This window comes from Canis lupus, chromosome 14 (assembly GCF_011100685.1).
Source record: "Canis lupus familiaris isolate Mischka breed German Shepherd chromosome 14, alternate assembly UU_Cfam_GSD_1.0, whole genome shotgun sequence".
Lineage (NCBI taxonomy): Eukaryota > Metazoa > Chordata > Mammalia > Carnivora > Canidae > Canis > Canis lupus.
In genome coordinates, this window is record NC_049235.1 from 46,774,186 (window position 1) to 46,797,155 (window position 22,970).

Here is a 22,970-nt window from a genome sequence, read left to right on the forward strand (position 1 = left end):
TTATCATTTACTTTTATTAACATTTGCATAGTATTTAATTTTTAAATATATTTATTTCTATTTTGTAAATTTTTAAAAGTAACTTAAGCAAAAATTATATAACCAGAAGTATTTTATTATTAAAAAACTCAGGCATTTTCTAATAACAACTAAAAATAAACGTAAAAAAAGTTGTGAGATACTGGTGTTTACCTTAAAAAGGCAATGTCAAAGTTGCATCAAAAGTATTTAACAAAATTTAACTAAAACTCAAATTTAAAATTGTATGCCAAAACTTTATTTGAAAAGTATTTTTTAATATATTTTTTTTTTTTTTAAAGAAAATCAGGGATGCCTGGGTGGCTTAGTGGTTGAGCGTCTGCCTTCAGCCCAGGGCATGATCCTGGAAACCCAGGATTTAGTCCCACATTGGGCTCCCTGCATGGAGCCTGCTTCCCCCTTTGCCTCTCTCTTGCTCTCATAAATAAATAAATAAATGAATGAATGAATGAATGAATGAATGAATAAATAAATAAATAAATAAGTAAAATCTTTAAAAAAAAAAAAAAGAGGGCAGCCTGAGGGCTCAGCGGTTTAGCGACGCCTTCTGCCCAGGGCCTGATCCTGGAGACCCAGGATCGAGTCCCGCGTCGGGCTCCCTGCATGGAGCCTGCTTCTCCGTCTGCCTGTGTCTCTGCCTCTCTCTCGCTTTCTCTCTCGTTCTGTGTCTCTCATGAATAAATAAATAAAATCTTTAAAAAAAAATGAGATTAGCATCAAACTCTGACAGCAACACTAAGCCGGAAGAGGGTGAAGTTAATTTATTTAAGACACTCCATGAAAAATACATGAGCCAAATATTTTATATCTAGCCATATCTCCACATTTAAAAGCCACTGATAAAATACAGGATGCGTGAAAACTCAGGGATTATTGTTCTTATAGCCCCCTGTGAGGAATCCACTGGATAGCAAGCTTCACACAATTGAGAAATGGCAGAAGAGGCTTCCTCAATCACAGAACATACAGCACGAAAAACACCAATCTACAGAACTATGACAAGGACAGGGATATGAAGGTGAGAGAATAGCATGTGCAGACAGTGAAGATGCAATGGGACTGAGTGGAGGATATTTGGGAAGGAAATAATGTCACTGATGATAGCATTACAATAAATTAGAAAAGGGGAGGGGAGGAGTAGTGGAGACAAGAAGGGACTGAGTATGACTCTCCATAGGAAACCAACAGAAGGGACATGAATTAATATATAAAAGCATTAATATAAAGGAAATAAAATTATATAATTTCCTCAATACTAAAAGATCCAGCAGAGAGAGGGTATGCACAAGAACAAATGCAAAGGAAACAAACCACACAGGGACAGAGGTACACATGTGTACATGCATGTGTGCTACTGGAATTACAAGGTCTTTTTCTATTAATTTTTCATTTTATTCTAAGCATAAAAGTTATATGTGCTCATTGTAAAAGCCAAAAAATGCATAAAAAATAAGACAATTTTAATCAATTATCAGCATTTCTTCCCCAATGGGCTGTCTGTTCACATGCCTCCCCCATTTCTGCACATGTGTATGGGAGTAGGGATGTATTTTTGGGCAAGGGTTAAGAGTCCTTGGTAATTTTTTATACATTTGGACAATCTCCTAAACTCAATACATTAATTCCTAGTTTCATTTGTTATATTTATGGCAAGAATCATCCCAGTTAATCATCTGCTTTTTAATTTTTACAATATTTAATGTACAGATGTCATATGCAGTCAAATCTATTAATGATTCTCATATGCATTTTGCACTGCTATTATGCCCACTACAAAATGAAGCTAATACTAGTTGAAATGTCCCTCAAATTTATTTTTCAAGCTCCATTTAATTTTGACACACTAATTAACTGAACTGAAGTTTATTGCATAATGTGACACAAAGCTTTTTTTTTAAAGATTTTATTTATTCATTCATGAGAGACACAGAGAGAGACAGAGAGAGGCAGAGACACAGGCAGAGGGAGAAGCAGGCTCCGTGCAGGGAGCCTGATGTGGGACTCGATCCTGGGACGCCAGGATCATGCCCTGGGCCTAAACCACTGAGCCACCCAGGGATCTCACCCCAAATCCCATTTTTCAAATAATATTTCTGAAATAATGCACTTTTTATCCATTTATCTGTGCTTCTTTCTTCTTTCATATTAAGTACATACACATAAACATAGTTAAGTACATACTCATGGGACTATCCAAGCATTATCTATTTTTGGCCATAAAAATGTTCATGCCTTAGTATCCCTGTACTTTAAGCACTGTTGCTAACCATTTCCATACCTAGAAGGGAAAGATCTCCCTCATTCTTTTACTTTATTTTAAAGCAGAATACAATTAAAATATGATTATTGTAGAACATTTTAAAGATGCAAATTACAAAAAAAAGTTAATCACTGATTATCTCTCCAGCCAAAAACCACTGTTAAAATTTTCCTCTCTCACACCTTATTCTATGTGTGTTAATTATAGGTAAATAAGATCATACCATTTTGTTCATTCCATTATACATGTCTTTCCATACCAGTACAGTATCATGTTAAACTGTTCCCTTTTCCCCAGTGTATGGATGTATCATACAATGGATGCACACTCTCTGAACTGGCACCATACTGTCTCTACAGCACAGTCCCTGTGAAGATACGAATGGAGATGAGGAATAGCAGGCTGGAAACAGCTTTGCTATTTTCTTCAAATTAACGGAAGTCATGCTATGCCTCAATAAACAATTTCTTCTATCACTTAACTGATGGTACATACTCTCAGGTTATAGTGGCATGAATATCCTCAATAATGTCAAAGGACATTGGCCATAGCCTAACACTCTGCTGATGTTTACCCTGTAGTCTACTTCCTTTACCACTTGCTTGAAGGAGTCTTGATTTGCTATGAACATGCATTTTAACGTCTTTCAAGACACTCTTCCTTGGTTTCTTTCAGTGGGCTCAAGAGTATCATTTATATACTTTTTATTATCCATATATGTCAGAATTTGCCAGAACCAGGGAATGAAGACTGACAAGTCACTGGAGTAAACAGTACATCTGCAGGACATGCTCAATTCAGAATGTCTGGTTGATAAGAGTTTTCAGTGTGGTACACAATCATCCACTGGTCTGTAACTCGGAACACAGAGGTAACCACCCAGCAGGGATCAAGGGGAAAATGAAGGTGTCAGTAGAGTCCTGTTGACCAGTGTAATACCTACACGCACATAGCTTTGAAGGAAAATGTTTCACAGATAATAAAATATCATAATAAATTGGGGCTACAACGATGGTGTTAAAAAAGACACATACACACAAACACACACACGCACAATTTGTTGAATCAAACCCTCTCAGGTCAAATCCTGAGAATCAAACCCTTTGATCAAATCCTCTCAGGATTACTGCAAAATAATATTTTATATAAAATATCACTAAAATATCAAAGTACTTCCTACCTATCTCATTTGGCCTTCACAATATCTTTTTGCAGCATACAACTAGGAACTAGTAAGTTATGACAGGAAAAAAAAAATGAGAGTTGCTTGTCCAAGAACATCAAGTAGTACTGCAGACTTCCATCTCACAATCCCCCACGCTACTCCGTGGTTTCTTTTTAAACATCTGAATACAATTTTAGAAAGAAAAACATTGCTGGAATGAAAAACTTGTATTCAATATTTCAAAGCAATAAGATTATTCAAATAAACAACCACTGAGTGAATGGAAATGTGAGAACTTGAGAGAGTCTCCGAATTAATGCTATCCCTGAAAATAGGCAACTTGAACTGCTCATGCAAAAAAACTATTGCTAGTCTGAATGCTTGCTTCTAAATTATCAGAATGAGAACAAACCATACATTTCAGGGGCGCCATACTAATGTAAGAAGGAACGTCTTCCTCCAAGCCATTGCTTTCCCTTGCTTCCCACAGGTAACAGCACAGGAAAAAGGCGGAGATAACAGGAGCACCCTTTATGAAAAAAATGAATGGACCAAAACCTGAGGAAGGAAAACTAGAAATCGCATCTTACCTCCTTTTCCATAAAGTCAAACTCAGCTGCACAGGTATACAATAATGTATCAAAATCCTTGTAACTGAAGAATTTTGATGTTAATAAGTTGCCGATGTGAGCCTAAGAAGGAATAAAGTGAGGTATCATTAGATTACGGCATATAGTGTAGTAATGCACTTTAATTTTAATAGTATCTATAAATAGCTTTCACTACATTGCAGAGCTTGCTGCTCCCATGCCAGGCTTGCTTCTGTTAAAGTGCTGCAACTTCATGGTTCTCCCTTCTTTTGCTGACAAATGATAGTTCCAACAACGCCCTGCTTTCCACGATCCATCATCAACAAAGCAAATGCTTTTTATCCGTGGGTTTTCCCTGCTTAGGGTGCTAAACCTGACGAAACAATGCTACACAACATCTCCTTTTCCTGAGCCTACCAGGAGGGGTGGGCTTGGGAACACACACAGGCATCTATCAATCATCAGGGACAGAGTGCAATGAAGTGAAAGGAAAGGAAACATTAATTCCAATTTCTGAAAAGGAGACTGAAAAGACTCTCTGAGGGGCACATGAGTGGCTCAGTCAGTTAAGTGACCAACCCGTGATCTCAGTTTAGGTCTTGATCTCAGGGTTCTGAGTTCAAGTCCCACATTGGGCTCCACACTGAGCATGGAGCCTATGGTCTACAAGAGACATGTTTAAAACAAAAGTATACAGAAAGGTTGAAAATGGAAGAGGAGAACAAAATAAATAAATTGAACCAAACAAATCTAGGTTAGCAATGGTGACATTTAAAAAAACTGAATTCAAGCAAAACATGGAAAGAGACAACAAATGACATTATACTCTGGCAAAATGAACAGCAAAGCAATGTCCTATGTGTCATGAATATATCTGCAGTTAACAGTAGAGATTCAAAATGTATAAAGAGCTGAAAAAAACTGTAGGAAGAAATAGACCAGTTAATAGTGGTCACTGGAAATGTGAAATATTTTCCTCTAAAACAGAGCAGACAAATGTTAACATAACACCTGAATAGCATTATCAATACACTCATAGAAAATACAAACTTCACAAAGAGAGAATACATGTTACCTCTGAACATAAGAAAATTTTTTAAATATTCACATACCATATCACCATACATCTCAAAGAATTGATATAATACAATTCTTTTTCTAATCACAAGTGCAATAAAATTGGAAAACGACTAACTAGAAATGACTTTAAAAATCTTTTTTGGCTAAAAACTAAGTAGCACAAAATTTAACCTTCAGGCTAAAAAGAAAATCTCAAAATAGTTAATTTGCAAGACATAGGGAAAAAACACTATCAACAGGGAAATTTATAGCTGTAAATGCATTTATCAGAAAATAAAAGAGGTTGAAAACAAAAGAACCAAGCATTTTCCCTCAAGCATTAGTAAAAGCTACAGAACAAGCACAAAGGCATAAGAAACGAGGATAACACAATTTGGTGACAAAGGGAAATTCGGCAAAACCAGAGGCCTCAAAAAAAGGTGGTACTTTGAAAATATTAATACAGCAAATACAAAGCAGAAAAAATAGTACACACAAAAAAAACTCTCAAAGAACAGGTCTTTACAGGAGACTAATACTGATCCTGAATCCAAACAAGGAAAATAAATAAAATAATGTAAAAGATCATTTTACATCCATACAAAAATTTTAATAGGAAATTTCTACTGAATTCTACAATATTTTTTTAAAAAACATAATCCATTTGATTACATACATGAAATGGGTAGTTTCCTCTAAAGACATAGATTTTCAATAACTTCCTAAAGAAAGTGGATTTTGTAGTAGAAAATTCTCTCATAAGGAAAACTTTAGGCCTTGAAGGCTTTACTGTCAAATTCCACCAATCATTGCAGGAAGAAATAGTATCAATTCTATATAAATTCTCTTTGAAATAGGAGATTGGGGGCAGCTGGGCAGCTCAGTCAGTTAAGCAACCAACTCTTGATTTTGGCTCAGGTCATGGTTTCAGAGTTGTTAGACTGAGCCCCACATCAGGCTCCACGATCAGTGGGGAATCTGCTTAAGACTCTCTCCCTCTGGCCCTCACACTGCGTGCGCTCTCTCTCTCTCTCTCTCTTAAATAAATAAGTAAAATTCAATACTTCCAAAAAATTTAAGAAAACTAGCACTACCTTGAAACCAAGGCCAGACACAAACATTATAAGAAAATAAAACTACAGACTAATATCTGTCATAAATACAGACAAAAAGGACACCGGGGTGGCTCAGTGGTTGAGTATCTGCCTTCGGCTTAAGTCTGGGATCAAGTCCTGCACTGGGCTCCCCACAGGGAGCCCGCTTCTCCCTTTTCCTATGTTATGTCTCTGCCTCTCACTCTCTGTGTCTCTCATGAATAAATAAAATCTTTAAAAAAATACAGACAAAAATCCTTAAAAATATTAATAACCAAATCCAACAATATATAGAAAGACAAATACATTGTGCATGAGTGGGGTTATCCAAGAAATACAAGGCTGGATCAACACTCAAGAATCCATGAAAATGGGGACTTTCCCATGGCAGAGGAAGAAGTTGACAAATCCCCTCCCCCAATAACACCAATTCAATTGGATGAGACTGTCAAAACAACCATATCGGGTTCTAGAAATCGACTAAATAGAAAACAAATTGAGAAGCACTCATTCATATAAGCACTGATGAACAGTGAATGGAAATAGTGGGTGTCTGTGGCATCCATGCCTGGGCTTTTCCCACTCACCATCAGCAGCACCTCAACTTCCCTGGGGTGGTAGACCCAATAGTTCCATGAGGGTGGGGCTGGCCATGAAAAGCAGAACCTCTGCTACCAGAAGGTACTGACTTGTTTGGGGACGGGATGCAAAAAAAAAATCTATGCTCAGAGGTACTGTTAAAAAGCATCAAACAGCAGGAAATGAAAGGTGAGAGCTCACAGCTTTGCCAGCCTCATGTTCTATTGCTTGCCCAGTGAAGAGCAGATTAGCTAGAAATTTTAGAGATTCTGGCAATGGGAAAACCAACAAGAGGGTAAATCAGTTCTCACATTCCCCGGTGGACTGGAAGGCTGCACACATGGGCTCAGGGATCCTTGAGCCCAAGATCTCCATAAATCTATGAATGACTGGGACATGGTATGCAGATTCATGAAGACCCAAGAAGGTGTGGAAGAAAGGAAAATGTGAGACAACCTTGATGTTCGGATGACAGTTAACACAGCAAGCCTGACTGCTCTCCTTGAAAAACCTGCTTGCAAAGCTGGTGCCCAGCTGGCATCAGGGAACTTGGATTACAGATGGCTCCTACCACCTTAAGTGAGAATGAGTAGTGGCTTACTGTACCTAAATCATATGAACACTGGTTTACGCTGAGCACCCACATTCTTTCTGGGAGTCTGGAATTTTGATATGTGCCAGGCAGAGGATGCCTATGTCACCAGCCCCCCAGTGAAAACTGTGTGTCATGGTACTGACTGAGCTTCCCTTGCAGACAACCCCAGGCTTCTACCAAGAAGAGTGTTGACAGGAACAGGGAGGGGAAGTCAGGATATACTGAGAAATGGCTTACGTGGTTCCTAAAGAATGAGGAAGTGTCTAATTTTCTTAACAGAGAAGGGTGAGTGGAAATGCTTCTTAAAGGCTGTGTGGCCTTGCAGTCTTTTCCTTTGACCAATGTCACGATTCAGAATTTATGAGCTGATATCCTTGATCAGATTTCTAGAAATATTAAATTTGCAATTACATTACTCCTAATTTGTTTGGTCCTGCTCCAACATCGGGCTGTGGCAAACCTTAACTGGTTTGTCTTCCCTCAGTGAGGAGACAGATTCCATTCACCTAGAACTTGGGCTGTCTCCCTTTTCTTCCTGTTCATTCTCTGCATCCTTGCTGACTCAATAACCTTTTAGCTCTCCTCAGGAGACTTCCAGGACCCTTCTCCAACTCTTCTCCTCTGAGTTCCTGCAGCACTCTATTCTTGTTTTTATCACAGCCTTTATTACATGGTATTAGAGTTGCTATATATCATCCCTAGCTCCCGCTAGACGACGTCTTACTATTCTGTATCTCTAGGATCTGTTCTACTGCCAGGCACATAGCAGGTACATATTGAATGAATGAATAAGTAATTTCAGACTACAGTTATCTGCTTTAAAAAGTCTTTCCACAAGTTGTAGATTGCCCATTGAACAACCCAATTGCTATCAATCTTTTTCAAACAAGAAATTCCCTTGTTTAAACAAAAAGCTCTATGATTGTCCAATGTCTAAGAAATCAAAGCTAAACTACTGTGGGTGAAAGAGGGGCTCCCGCCAGGGGGGTTGGGAAGTAGACCCTACAGAAGAATCCTTGGAAATTCCAGAACTTTACAAAACCCAGTTTTAAAACTATAGCTTTAATCTATTATGGACGGAGGAAAGATAGTCAATGAAAATAAATTACAGAAAAAAATATGTGGTTTACTTTACTCTTTCTGTGGTTGTGGTGCTGCTTCTTTTTTAAAATGTAATTAGTGTGTTTACTAAAACATCAAAATAAAATAGGCAAAATAAAGTTATGGATAGGAAGAATACTTAAAGTTATAAAACAGAATTCTTCTCATTTTCTCTCCTACCCAAATACCAAAACAAAACAAAACAACCAACCAAAAACCTTTCTCTTAGTAAGACTAACTTGGGTTAAATTACATATAAATAAACCTTTGACAAACACTGACCTGGAAACAGGGTTGGGGGAATGAGACTATAATATGGTCTATAGTTTCAGACACTCTGAAGATGGCATACTGACATGTTACTGAAGGGGATTATAAAGAAGCCAGAGAAAAATGACTGTAATGGACCTTAAAATTTGAGCTAAAATCTCTAGAGCTTTTTTGCTTTAAATTTTTAAAATCTTTGTGATAAAGAAAAGATCAATTAAAATAACAAAATTGTGTCAAGAAATTAATATTGGAGAATACAGACTACACACAGTCACATTTATTTTCTATTATCGTAAATAGACAAAATAATAAGTGAATAGACTTCATATTAGAATTTGACTCTAATAGTGGTACTTTAGTAACTCAAGTAATTCGTTCTTAGCCTGTTTGATTCTTCCAAATTTAAGCAAAAATGCACTTACATCATCTGCAATGCCAAAGATTTTAGATGTCAAATACTTTAGTACAACAGTTCCAAATAACCAAAAACATCCTTGGATAACCTACAAAAGGAAAACATAACAAAACAAAAATCAACTGATACTTCATACAGCCATTCCTAAGACACAGCTGAGGAAGTAACTAATCAATGCTTTAATCACATGTGAAATAAGTATCTCCATATCCAGAAAAAAGTGCTAAAAAATGCAGCTTAAAGAATGTTACTCCAAAATCAAGGGGCTATCACCAAAAATAAAAACACATGTGATATTATCAAAATTAAGATATCTTATAGGAGATTTACACAACAATTGCAGTTACGTTCTCCTTCTACTAATAGTCTCTTACACATGCACTGCTCCCCCAAAAAACATGAGTGATAAAAGAAATAAAACTAGAATTCCTCACCTATCCAATATTAATTTTAACTTGCCACATAAAAAGGGCAATTTAGCACATTAAAATTGAGTCTTAATTATGTCATAAAGCTGTTAGATTTCCTGCATTACATAAGAATAGATAATTTCCTTAAAAGTAAAACATAAAACTGATGATATATTTTAGAAAAGGAAAAATTTATGCATTCTAATAGATAGATTCTTACCCATAAACTAAGTTCAGATACATTTATTTTCAGGAAATGTGGTTTCATTTCCAGTATAACCTTCATGGAGAAAACAACATAGAATACAGTTAATATTTATATACATAAATTCAAGTACCAAAAAACACTTTTATGTAATAAGACTCTCAAGAATCTAAAATTCAGCACATTGTCAATGTTCCATATAGTATCAGCACAAGGTCATTGACTCTACAAAATAGCTCTATTTTATCCAAAGCAGATTAGATCAGTTAGTGATTTTGTAAAATTGAAAACCGAATTACCATACATAAATTTCTATGACTGATTTTACATCTCTGATTTACCTATGAACCAATATAATATATAATAGCATATAATATATATATATATATATATATAGTAGATAATAATTTCAGAATTTTAGACATGTGTCTTATAGTCATAAGATTTTAAGTATTATCAACTCTTAGAATGACTACAAAGGGGTTTTTAATGATCAACTAAGTATTTCTCTACCAAATCTTCTCTCTCTCTCTAGGAAATTAATAGATTCCCAAAGTATAGTACCCATAAAGAGCTAAAGCTACTTCAAACTTGCCAAAAATACAGTTGGAGATCAAAACATAAATACATGAACCCAAGTTAAATGTTTTCAGAAGTTTCTGAATATCTGAGAACACAAAAAGTGATAAGATTTAGGTTTCAAATAGATAACTACAAATAAAAATAGGCAGATGTGTGTTTATAGGTAAATACGCATACGTACTCTATATTCTATAACTGTTGGCGTCATTTATTTTTATACACCCAAATATGAAATATACATAAATATGCTTTATTCATAGCCAAGACACACCTTAGCGTCAAGCACCTAAAAGAAAACCTGATATATTGTAGGTACTGGACTGAATCAAAGCTTCCTGCCAAATGAACTTAGGTTAGATTTTATTAGTACCTGAAACGAGTATCAAGAATCATGCACTTTAATCTAAGTAATAGCAGGCCTTGCCTGTGTACACACGTAAAATGCAGCACTGAGTACATCGTTGCTTTTCCCGATTACAAAGAGAATTCACTGACTGTAAGAACTATCATTAATCTCAAAGTACAACAGCCCAGTTAGTGCTTTTTTTGTCATTGCTGAAAACTATGCATCCCTATATACTAACTGCTAATATCTGTGACTACGTATACTCAAACTACACAACCTGAAAAGGGTAGCGGCCCAGACTGGAAAGAGGCATATTCTTGGGAAGTGGGATCTTAAATGTTACTTGTGAAAAGGGAAAAGGAATAGGAAGTTCCCAATTGGTTCACTGGTTCTAAGAATCAAGAAAGCCAAAGTAATCTGGGTAACCTAAACAATTATTTAAGAAGCAGAAATATATATATATATTTATTATAAAATATATTATTTATTTATTTATTTATCTATTTATTTTAAGAAGCAGAATATATTTTACTTAAGACAAAACAACATACTTTTGTCTTCAGGAAAACAGCCTCATGCTAAAGCATGTGCACTTTAAATAAAGGAATAATTTCTTTCCTCTTAATGTTCTTAACAGAACATTGTAATGGCGAATTAAATCTACTAATAATAAAGGCACACCCATCTCTGGAAGTCCTTAAATTTAGGAAGACTTCTATTTAGAAAGTCATCCTGCCAAAAGTGGCAGAAGGAATTAGATGACCTTTCACCGTTTGCTCTAATTCTAGAACATAGTCTCCGGATAATCTAAATCTGCTCTTTGCAGTGATGTAGCAAAATATAACTGAATCATCACCTGATTTAAACCATCTAAATATTTTACACAAATAGACATGACTAAAAAAACTAAAAGAGCCCAAGGTTCCTAGCTTCTGGATCACAGTGAAACCAGGAGACTGCTGCGAGATGCCATGGGGAGGCAAGGGAGTCAGAGAGTGGAGCTCTAGGAGAAAAACTGCAAAGACGGGAGGAAACACGATAAAGAAGGAAGCACACAACCTCTGAAATGAACCTGGACTAAGGTGACAGAAAAGACAAGTAAAGAGAAAGGGCAAAGTAGGGGTATAAGGCAAGATGCTGTTTTCCAATACTAACGTTTGTGTTTCTTTCCTGTTTGGGAAGGGAGCACTCTATCACATATACATGAATTCAGTAAAATACCGGAGATGATTCTTATCAAAAATCCCTCACGAATTTCAAGCCAGTGAGTAAAAAACTAGAGAACCATTAGTTTCAAAAATAGCCACATACTTAAGAGACACTTACCCAAATAATTACCAAAGAGGAAGCATAATAAGAAGTTAATAACATTGAGTTTCCAAACATCAAAACAAAACAAAGTGCAAGAGATATCTGGAAAAATCCAAGAAAAATATAATTAATGCACATCAAAAACATTGATTTTTATTCTGAAAATTGCACATGCCATGATGAAATGCAAACCATTCAAAAGAGGATACACCATGAAAACAGCCCACATTCTATCCCACATTTCAAAACCCAAAAGCTGCCACCATCAGTAGTTACTGTGCATCCTTCCACACATTCATGAATACAAATCTCAGTCTGTATTTTTTAAAAACCACAAATGGAAACTTGGCCCATAAGCTATGCTATTGTTTGCTTTTATTCTTTGTTTCAGAGAGCTTTTTATATGAATCCAAGCAAATCTAATTCATTTGGTAGCAACACTCTGGAGTCTTACCAAAGACTACTGTGAACAGGTAAGTACTTTCCAGTTTTATTTTGCTGTTATTTTGTGTTTCCTATTACAAACACTGTTATGATAAACATCCTTAGGTATGTATCTTATATACATGTCAACACACTCATGAGATAAATTACTAGAAGTGGAATTGATGGATCAAGGGTATACACATTTTGAAACCTGAAAAAATATTGACAAATTGTCATAAGAAATATTGTACCAATTTACTCTCCCATCAGTAAGACATGAGAACTGCTGCTGCTACACACTTTTATCAATTTGTCAAAAAGTTTGACTATTTCATACAAGAAAAATGTTGCCTCGTTGTTTCACTTTTCCATTCTTTTAATACTTGGTGGGACACAGCATCTTCTCTTCTACTTGCTGTTTTTGTTGTGGGGCTGAACTGCTTATTCCTACTGCCCATTTTTCTACTGGGTTTTAATTATTTTCTTTAAGAGCTCTCTTTATATGTTATGAAAACATCACTCCTTATCAGGTAAATATGTTGTAAATATTTTTCTAAGTTCATTTTTATCTTTGTGGTGTTTCTGTATTATGATTATTTTCCCAATTTTTATGTTAGTGAAATCTATCATTTACTTCTATTAGGTCTTCCATTATTAGAAAAGCTTTTAAAAATAAAATAATCTGTATTTTCTTTTAGAAGTGCTATTTTTGATCCATATATTAGAATTTTCATCTGAATTTTAGGATCAGCTTAAGTTTCAACGGCTGACTTTTAATTAGAACCACTTTATTCGATAATGTACATCATAGCATATTTAGAGTTCTGTCCACTATCGAATCTTTAGATCCAAAAATAACACATTATTTCCATTTCTTTAGGAGTCCCTTTACATTCATTACCAGAGTGTAAAGTTTTCTTCATACAGATGATCCTGCATATTAAATTTATTTTGAAGTATATTATTTCTGTTGCTTTTATATCAGGAGTCTTTTCTCATCACATCTTCTGACTGCATATAGATAAAATGTTAAAAGTATGCAGAAATGAATATACTCTTTCATTGTTTCTCATAATAATTAGTTTATTAATTTTGGTTTTTTAGGTATTCAAAATCACATCACCTGCAAACAATATTTCATCATCTTCCTTTACTTTTAAAAGTCTTGTTTTTTTAGTTCATGTATTGTATTTTTTTAGTTCATGTATTTTTTAGTTCATGTTAATATTCTTGCAACAAACTTAAGTAATAAGAGTGGCAGTAGGCATATTTGTCAAGCTTCTAGCATTAATGGGAATAGTTCTATTGATTCATCATTTTCTTTGATGCTATTAGCTTCTGAGTTGAAGTATATGCATATATTTAAAATTTCAATGAACTATCCATCAATTTTCATTTGATTAAAATCCTAAAATCAGAAATATCTACTGACTTCTATCAAATGCCTTTATAGTATCAAAGGAAATGATCAGATTTTTTATCTTTTTAAAATATACTGATGTGATAAATTATATTAATAAAATTTCTAATGCTGTCAAAATCATTCTTGTATTCCCAGGAATGAACTTTTCATGGTACATTATTCTCCTATACTTACTATATTAGTAAGACACTAAATTCTCAAAATTTTATGACAATAGCTTTTTCCCTTAAGTACTAAAATTTAAGAATAGACTTTCCCAATCAATTTTAGCAAAATTTAGCAGAATAACATCACTTTGAGTAAACAGATCCATAACCAAGAATTAGGTAAAGCAATGCCAAGGGTATTCAGGAAAAAACATAAGGCGGTATTTTTTTAAAAAGGGAGTATTAAAGGTCTAGAGAAAGATTTGTGGTCCATTCTGACCTTAGCAGCCAGTCTGGCCACTTCCCTGCTCAAACCCTCCAAAGGCTTTGATTCTCAAGTTAAGGGAAAGCCAAAGCCTTTCACACACCTACAGACCCTCTAGGGCCTACCCCACTAATATCTGGGACCTCACTTCACATTACTCTTTCCCATCTCACTCCAATCCGGCTGTATCTTCCACATCCTAGGTCATACTAGGTACATTCACAAACTCAGAGCATTTATGCTTGCTGCTTCTCTTAACCCAGTGGCTGGCTACCTCAACTCCTTAGCTATCACCATGTAACTTCTCAGTGAGGCCTTGTCTTTGCACCCTTTTCAATTCTGACTTCCCCTACATACTCAGTAATTCCCACAATCCTTGCCTGTTTTATCTCCTCAGTAATACCTACTAATATTTAACGTAACTGTTTATCTTGTTTATCTTACATATTTGCTTTCTTTGTACACTAGAATGTAAGCTCCATGTGGGAAGGGTTTTTTTTTTTTTTTTTTCTTCTTTTTACTGTTTTTATCACTGCTGTTTCCTTAGGACCTAGAAAATGTTCGACAAACAACTGGTTGCTCAAAAACCTCAGTGAATTTAAATTTGAGGAAGAAAATCTGAAAGTCAATAAAGCAAAAAATTGAGAAATTAAAAGGTACAGAATAAAGCAGAGATTATTACAAGTTATTTAGTATTTGTGTCTTGAGTATCTGTATTTTAGGAGGCTATAAAAAATATGACAACCCTGTGAATGACTTACGTTGGTGAACTTTAAAACTTAGATAGGGACAGTCCCTAGCAAAATTAAAGTTACCAAAAATTACTCAGAAAAGTCTAAACTGTCCTATTACCATGAAACAAGTTAGATCAATAATTTAAAATTTGTCCACAAAGAAAACAACAGGCCCTAATTTAATAGGCAAGATCGACCAAACTTTCAGGGAATATTCTTTCCAATCTTACACAAAATCCACCAGAGAAAGAAGAGGTTGGGACACTTTACATTTCATCCACTCTATATACATATATCCTACCCTAATTCTATGGGGCTAAAATAAATCTGATCTCAAAATCAGTCAAGCAGAGTCAAAGGATTCTGGGAAAATGGCAGGAATCTGTCTCCTCACTGCACTGGCCAAACCTGTCTGCTGGAACTATTTGGGAACTTGGGAGCCTATCAAGACTTGCAACTCCCAGGAGAACTCTTTGATGAGAAACGGAGTTAACTGGAGTGACTTTCAGCTTTTATCTCAAAAGCAGCTGCCCATCCCTCACACACAAGCCCAGATGCAGACAGTACTGGGTGAGTTCACAAGTACAAGCAACAAAAGTAAAACAAGTGGGACTATATCAACCTAAAAGATTTCTACACAGCAAAAGAAATGATCAATAGAAAGATGCAGCCTACAAATGGGAGAAAATATTTGCAAGCCATCTAGCAGGTTGTTAATATTCAAAATATATTGAGTAATTTTTATAACTCATTAGCCCAAAAGCAAACAAATTCCCATATAATCTGATTATAAATGGGCAGAGGACCTGAACAGACATTTTTCTAAGGAAAACATACCAATGGCCCACAGACACAGGAAAAGGTGCTTAATAACATCAGTCATCATCAGAGAAATGTAAATCTAAACCACAATGAGATATCACCTCACACCTGTTAGAATTATAAAAAAGACAAGAGGTAAATGTTGAGGAGGATGTGGAGAAAAGGGATCCCTTTTTCTCTGTTGGTGGGGATGTAAATTGGTACAGCCACTGTGGAAAATAGTATGGAGGTTCCTTAAGAAATTAAAATTAGAACTACCATATGATCCAGCAGTTCCAAAGAAAATGAAAACAAGATTTCAAAGAGATATCTGCTCTTCCATATTCACTGCAGCATTATTCACAAGAATCAAGACATGCAAACAACCTAAATTTGCATCAACGAATAGATACTGAAATTGTGGTATGTGTAAATGTACACACACATATATATACATATATACACACAATGCAAAAATTATTCAGCCATAAAAAAGGAAACCCTTCAACTTGCATCAACATGGGTAGAACCATGAGCTAAGTAAAATAATGCATTAAGAAAAAGACAAATGTTACATGATTCCACATACATGAGGTACCTAGTACAGTTAAAATCATAAACATAGAAAGCAGAGTGTGAGTTTCCATGAGCTGGGGGAAAGACAGGGAATAGGGAGTTATTGTTTAGTGGGTACAGAGGTTCTATTTTGCAAGATGAAAGGAGTCTGGGAGATGGTAGTGATGGGTGTAAAACACCATGAATATACTTAATACCACTGACATGTACACTTAAAAAGATGAAGATAGTAAATGTTATGTTACTATATATTTTACCACAATAAAAAAATGGAAAAAATTCCTTTTTGGAAATAATTTTGTATCTTTTTCCTTTATGTAACTATAGGGATTTAGGAATTTGAAAAGTGATAATGGAAGAAGACATTCCACAGCAAGAAACTAGTTCCATAGTTAGTAAATCACATCACAAAACATATACCCTTCACCCAAGATAGGTCCTACTACAAACTAAACCTGTGTAATATTAGTGCTTTTATAACTGTAATTGAGTCAACACCCCACTCATAGTTGCCTATATGGCTGTGTGGCTGACTGACTCTAAATGCTAGCCAATTATTTTGACTTTTACTGCAATGAAGAAAAAAAGCTATATTAAACACTTTGGAAAAAAAATAAGCCAGTGTAAAAAAAGGGATAATTACTATCAAATCCCATTCACGAACAGAGATTTAAAAATCTTAACAAAACAACAGCAAAGTGAATCCAGCAATATATAAAAACTATGTTTAGCCCAGAAAAGCAAGGTTTTTAATGTAGAATATCAATTAATATAACTTACCACAGTAACATATTAGAAAAACACACAAGATCATGTAGACAGATGCAGAAAAGCATTTGATGAAGCTTAGTTTTTATTAATTTCTTTTAAAAAAATCTCAAAGCTTGAGGACATGTTAAAGGGACAAAGAAGTCACCTTACAGTAGTTGGCCAAATCAGGAACAAGTCAAGCATAAAAGCATAAAAATAAATAATGGAAATAGTGGATATACTGCAGTGAATAAAACAGACGCCATTCTCTCTTGGACTTAAGAGAACTGATAGAAGATGTGAAAAGGAATGTCACAAAAACAGGGATATCACAAAAAAGGAAACACAAAGGGCCCATAAACAAAGTACAATATCTTTGGCTTTATGGAGAATCAGAAAAAATGCAAATTAAGGCCATATGATGCCATTTTATACTCACCCAACAGACAAAATTAAAAAGGATGTACAAGAATATGAGCTATATATTATACATTACCGTTCGAGGTAGTCCAATCATTTTTGAAAAACAATACAGGATTAAATTAAAAAGTTGAACATGTATATAATTTACCACCTAGGAATTCTACTAGTAGGTAAAGACCCTAGAGAAATTAATATATATGCCTCAGGAAGTATATATGACAATCAATATACAGCATTACTCAGAAAAAAGAAGAGAAAAAAAAAACCCTAAGCATCTTTCAACAAGAAAATGGACAAATAAATGGACAAATGGAAAATATAAAGCAAGGAAAATGTCTAAATTCCAGTAACATCTAAATCTCAGAAACCCAAGTAAAAATTAAGTCTCAAAAAACAGGCACTATTTTTATAAACCTTAAAAACAAAACTAATATTCAATAATAAAGATATATTATTTAGGAATACATATATGGTAAAGTCATAAAGAAAAGCAAGTTAATTATAATTTAAAAAGTCAGGACAGTGGTTATCTATCTCTAGGAAAAGTGAGAGGAATGTGTCCAGGGCACACAAAGGCTCCCAAGCAGTGATGGTTCTATTTTTCAGTTAGAGAGTGGGTTCATGTTTGTTCATTTTTATAACTTTGTTATAACTTCCCTACACGTATTGTAATAAAATTTTATATGATAGCTACTAGAGAATAAAACATAATAGTGACATATTATAATACCATCAAAATTATAGAAAAAAACCATTAAAATTGTAGAACTAATGACAAAGAGAAGACACATTTTTAAAGGATAAACATTCGTCAAAATCAACCATCTAGCCTTAAGGCCCTTTGTTCTAACTGTTCCACCCAGAATATTCTTCTCCATGACACATAATTGTTAACTCCCTCTCTTCCCAATCTTTGCCACACTTTCCTCTTCTCAATGAGACCTGCCCTAACCACCTCATTTGATATCTTAATGCCCCATCCCCCAACACTGGCACTGTTGATCTCCCTGGGGTATCATGACTTATTCTTTCCTTTATCACCTTCTAACATACTATATATAATTTGTCCATTTACTGTATCTATTATTTGTCCTCAATTCTCTTGTCTTCCTCCACTCTACCAAAAGATGTTTAACATTTATGCTGGGATCTGTGTATTTCTCCTCTCTGGTATGACCCACATGGCTAGATAGTTGGTGCTCAGCAAATGACCATTCCACCTCATTTTAACAGAAGGCTCCTGGATAATACAACAGTCTGTGTTTCTCTTTCGTGAATTTTCTTTTACTTATATAGCAAGTCCAGCACAATCTCAAATCAGGTAACATGACCCAAATTAAAATTTTCTTGGTGGCCTATTTAAAACATGGCCTTTAGTTATATCACAGTATTTGAATGACACTTGTTTTAGTTATGGAATCCTGTTACAACTAGTTTCAACCATGTGCAAAACAAATACTAATCAGGAGTTTGTTTTAAGGTCAAACTAAACGGAAAAAATAATTTTAAACCATTACCATGTGTATATAAATGATCTTCCGTAATTTGCATATATCAATGTATCCCACAACATATACTGCAAATAATGATGCAATCTGAAATTTAAAAAGAAGTTATATTACAAATAAGACTTACATATAATGAATAGCTATAAGAATGAAAAAAAAGATTATTTTTACTGTTTTATCACATTGATTCATATTTATATTCAAAGGGAATTCTTTAGTCTCCCTCTTACCTGCCAAGTTATTATTGAATATAGTCAACATATTAATATAGCAAATATTGATTTTTTTCTTCCATAAACAGCTTTAATTAACCATTTGAATTACCTACTATGTGGATCATTCAAAACAATACTCATTTTAATGTCAACTTACTGCCAACATGTACAACTACAAAGTGCCTTGCCCAATCAAAAAACATGAAAATTTAATTATAACATATGACAATTAATACATAATTGGAAATGTACATTAAACTTAAAAGTAATTATGTAATGCATGTGTGTGTAAAAATGCATTCAGTTCTGCTTATTAGTCACTCTACAAGAATCTCCATTAGTGTTCTTTCATTTATGTAAATATTCAGGTGTTTGTTGTCATCAAATCCATCAAATTTCAAATCAGAAGGAGTACTTTCACAACTTTTAACTTTCTTTACAGTTTTGAAGAAATCTGTGTAGTTGTTCACCAAGAATTCAAAGAGTACTGGACTTATTTAGGTGAATTGATTGATTAAATGATGATAATATACTTCTCTGTAAAATATAGTTACTATGTCAAACAATGCCTCTCCTCCCTTCTTCAGGCAGAAAGCAACTCAGATGAAGTCCCATGCTTCCCCTACTACACAAACATGGCATAAATAAGCTACAAAGTAGCTGAATATTTAAACATATAACTTAAGTTTCACTCATTAAGTTTTTTATCTCCAAACATTCTACAACAAATTTTCCCAGTAACAAGAAAAACAAGATTTCTCTTTCCCCAGATTGATCCATGGGAAACAGTTCATTGCTTTAAGGTGAGACTCCTATGACACCATCAGTGTGAGGAAGTGTGCCTTGTTATTCGACAGAAAACCCTCACTCCATGCAACACCTTCCCCGGCTCACCCACCAAAAAGCAGGTCATCACCCCTAGCTGGAAGCAATGGAAACTCTCCCTGTCCACCCCAGGGCCATGTAATACACACACAGCAGGCCTACGAGGGTAGGATCTCTAAAGGGTGTCTTTCAGAGACCTTTTTAAAGAGGAATATTTAAAATGTCACCAAGCTAAAAAAAAAAAAAAACAAAAAACAACAACAACAACAATAAAAGAAAGGAGTCTAAAAGATCAAAGAAAGAATTAAGTACAAATAATCTCTTTTTAAAAAGTACCGATAAGATCAGCTAACCTTACTGACATCTTGCTAGGTACCAGCAATGTGTTAAATCTCATATACATTCCCTCATCTGATCCTAACCCAATAAAGCAGGTTCTTTTATTTTCTCTCTCTCTCACAAATGAGAAAACTGAAACTAAGCACAATTAAGCAGTTAGTCCAAGTTAAGCAGCTAGTGGACAGTTAGGACTCAAACCTAGATCTTATTTCATGTCTCAAGCAAGACATTTCCAAAATTACAAAGCAACTCTTACACTGCTTTATAGGAGTATGAATATGGCCAGCATAATGAGGAAACAGAAGTAGCTGGGAGTTGGGGTGAACACAGGAAGAGACCACATGATTTACTCCCTCTTTTACCAGGAACCTTCACCTTGCTTCATATACCTTCATTTAAAGGGAGAAGAAGGCAAGAATGCAGAGAAAAAAATGATAAATTACATATTGGTAGAGGAGTTATAGAACTAAGAACAGTTTATTTGTCCCAAGTTATTCCATGTGCATTTATCCTGTGGATAAGAATGTACAGCATTGTTCACAAAGGAAATATATTTATTTAAGAGAAATACTTAAAATTATAGCACTAGTCCTCTTTTAAACACACTAACAATACTGAATAACAAAGTATTCTTATTGATTTGAATTCAATAAATGCATTCCATTAGTAAGCAAATAATTAACACTCACTAATAAATAACCTTACATAAATCTTACGTATTTCCCTATCCTGAACTCTCTTTAAAAGTACTAACTAAAAAACATTTTAGGACTTAGAATCATATAATCTCTCAGTTCTATAATTTTATACAAATGAGTTCACATAATCAAACAAACTAAGCATAATTCAGCTTAAAAATATAAGCCCCTTACCTGAGTAAGAAGTACAAACTGAGCAAACTGCCATGGAAGCATGAAAAAGACATTGGAAATGCAGAGTGCAATCAAGCTTCCTCTATAAAGTTTTGTAGCCCTTGGGAAGAGAAAATAAATATGAGTAAGTTTCACCACACGGTAGTATAGCATGGGCCCAAACTACTGCAAATTAGAATCTCTAAACATGATCTGGTTGTAACATAAACCAGACATAAAATGAACCAATGGGTTAGAAATTATACTTCCTGACGCTCAACTACCACTTTCCATGAAAAGTAAATACCCATTACTACTGTAAAACCAAAGCTTGCCAAAGAGAGAGAGGGCAGCTGGGTCAGTATATCCATGGAATTTTTTTTAAACTCCATTTCAGTGAATTCATAATCAAACATATTTAATGCTGCATCCAATAGCGTTATTTGCAGAGACAGAGGATGTCTATAAAAAAGCAGAGAAAGCAGTATATTCTAAGTGCTAAGTATTTTGCCGACAAGGGGAATTCAGATTACGGCTGAGCAGAGGGCGACTCTGTGGAGGATGCAAGGCAACAGCAGGTCCTGCACAGGGAGGTCACAGGAAAGAGAAGAGGTGGCAAAAGCAGGGGGACAATCTGGAACCACCTTTAGAGGTTTTGCTTTGGTCCTGACTTGTAATTTAGGGGATTCTGAGGAATGTGAGTTAATTTTACCTTCATGCTAGTTTTAAGAAGTACTTTTCTCCTAAATCGTCAGGCTAATATGAAGCCCCCAACATGCCTAACACCTTCCCAAAGTGAAGTGCATACATGATGTATGGAGGTTGCAAGGAATGCATCTTAAAGAAATCCTCCTCAGGATAAACCTACCTGGGGCACTAACCCCACCAAGAGGTACCTTTCTTTACTTCCTTAAGTGTCCCTTTTCCAAAGACGACCTCCTTTGCTATTCTAATCCAATTCTTTCTATCATGCCCATGAATTAAGTATTTTTTAAATCCAGGTAACTTATTTGTGAGGTATGAAACCAACTTATTAGATAAAAACCTGCAATTTTTAATGGAGTGAATACATTCCCCCATTCAGAGAGAGGCCTGTCTAGAAATCGTACTTAAGAGACAAGGCCACCTAACGGCTCTAGTCATGCTGAGGTGTCACAGGGTAAACAGATCGTCCAAAGGATTTGGCGTAACAGATTTCAACCAGGTTCTCCTGAATTCTGCAGATCATTAAAAGGAGTTCTTAGTCTGAGCCATCTTCAGATTTTCATTGTTTTGCTCTATCTTTTTCCATAGTCCCCATTTTCTCTTTCTTTACTCTCTGAATCAAGGTAGCATCTATCCAAACTCAGCATTTGTCAACAGAAAGGAGAGAGAACTGTTCCCGGTCCTATTCTCTTCCTCTCATATGGTGCTTGAATCTCTGTAAGGTCTCTCTAGCTTAGGAGCCCAATCCAATCCGCAATTCTCAGCAGGAATTCCCCTAGGAGATCTCCAGTCTACTGAGCAGTTTCTTTCTACACCTACGATCTGATGCTCAAGGATACTAAGCAAATATAGGAAGAATTACACATGTTCACGTAGCTGACCACAACTATTCTACAAACTGTCCTTTCCTCTGAAGGACGATATCTCACAGGTTACACTCTGTTGCCATCTGTCTTCCCCCT

General features: G+C 35.1%; 1 protein-coding gene across 7 annotated transcripts in view; it reads right to left on the reverse strand.

Moving 5' to 3' along the window:
- The window catches only part of DPY19L1 (dpy-19 like C-mannosyltransferase 1), a 141,985-nt gene that overhangs the window by 64,570 nt on the left and 54,445 nt on the right, over window positions 1-22,970 (reverse strand). For 6 of the 7 annotated variants that reach the window (XR_005369693.1, XR_005369694.1, XM_038557319.1 and 3 more), the window contains exons 9-14: window positions 21,325-21,424; window positions 19,083-19,160; window positions 12,037-12,123; window positions 9,798-9,857; window positions 9,175-9,255; window positions 4,055-4,156 (exon numbers count right to left, since the gene is read on the reverse strand). Coding sequence is in view for 5 of the 7 variants with exons in the window: in XM_038557319.1 (XP_038413247.1) it covers window positions 4,055-4,156; window positions 9,175-9,255; window positions 9,798-9,857; window positions 12,037-12,123; window positions 19,083-19,160; window positions 21,325-21,424 (508 nt within the window). In the remaining 2 variants the exon portion in view is untranslated. The remainder of the gene's footprint in view (window positions 1-4,054; window positions 4,157-9,174; window positions 9,256-9,797; window positions 9,858-12,036; window positions 12,124-19,082; window positions 19,161-21,324; window positions 21,425-22,970) is intronic. The other variant, XM_038557322.1, reaches the window with a different exon arrangement.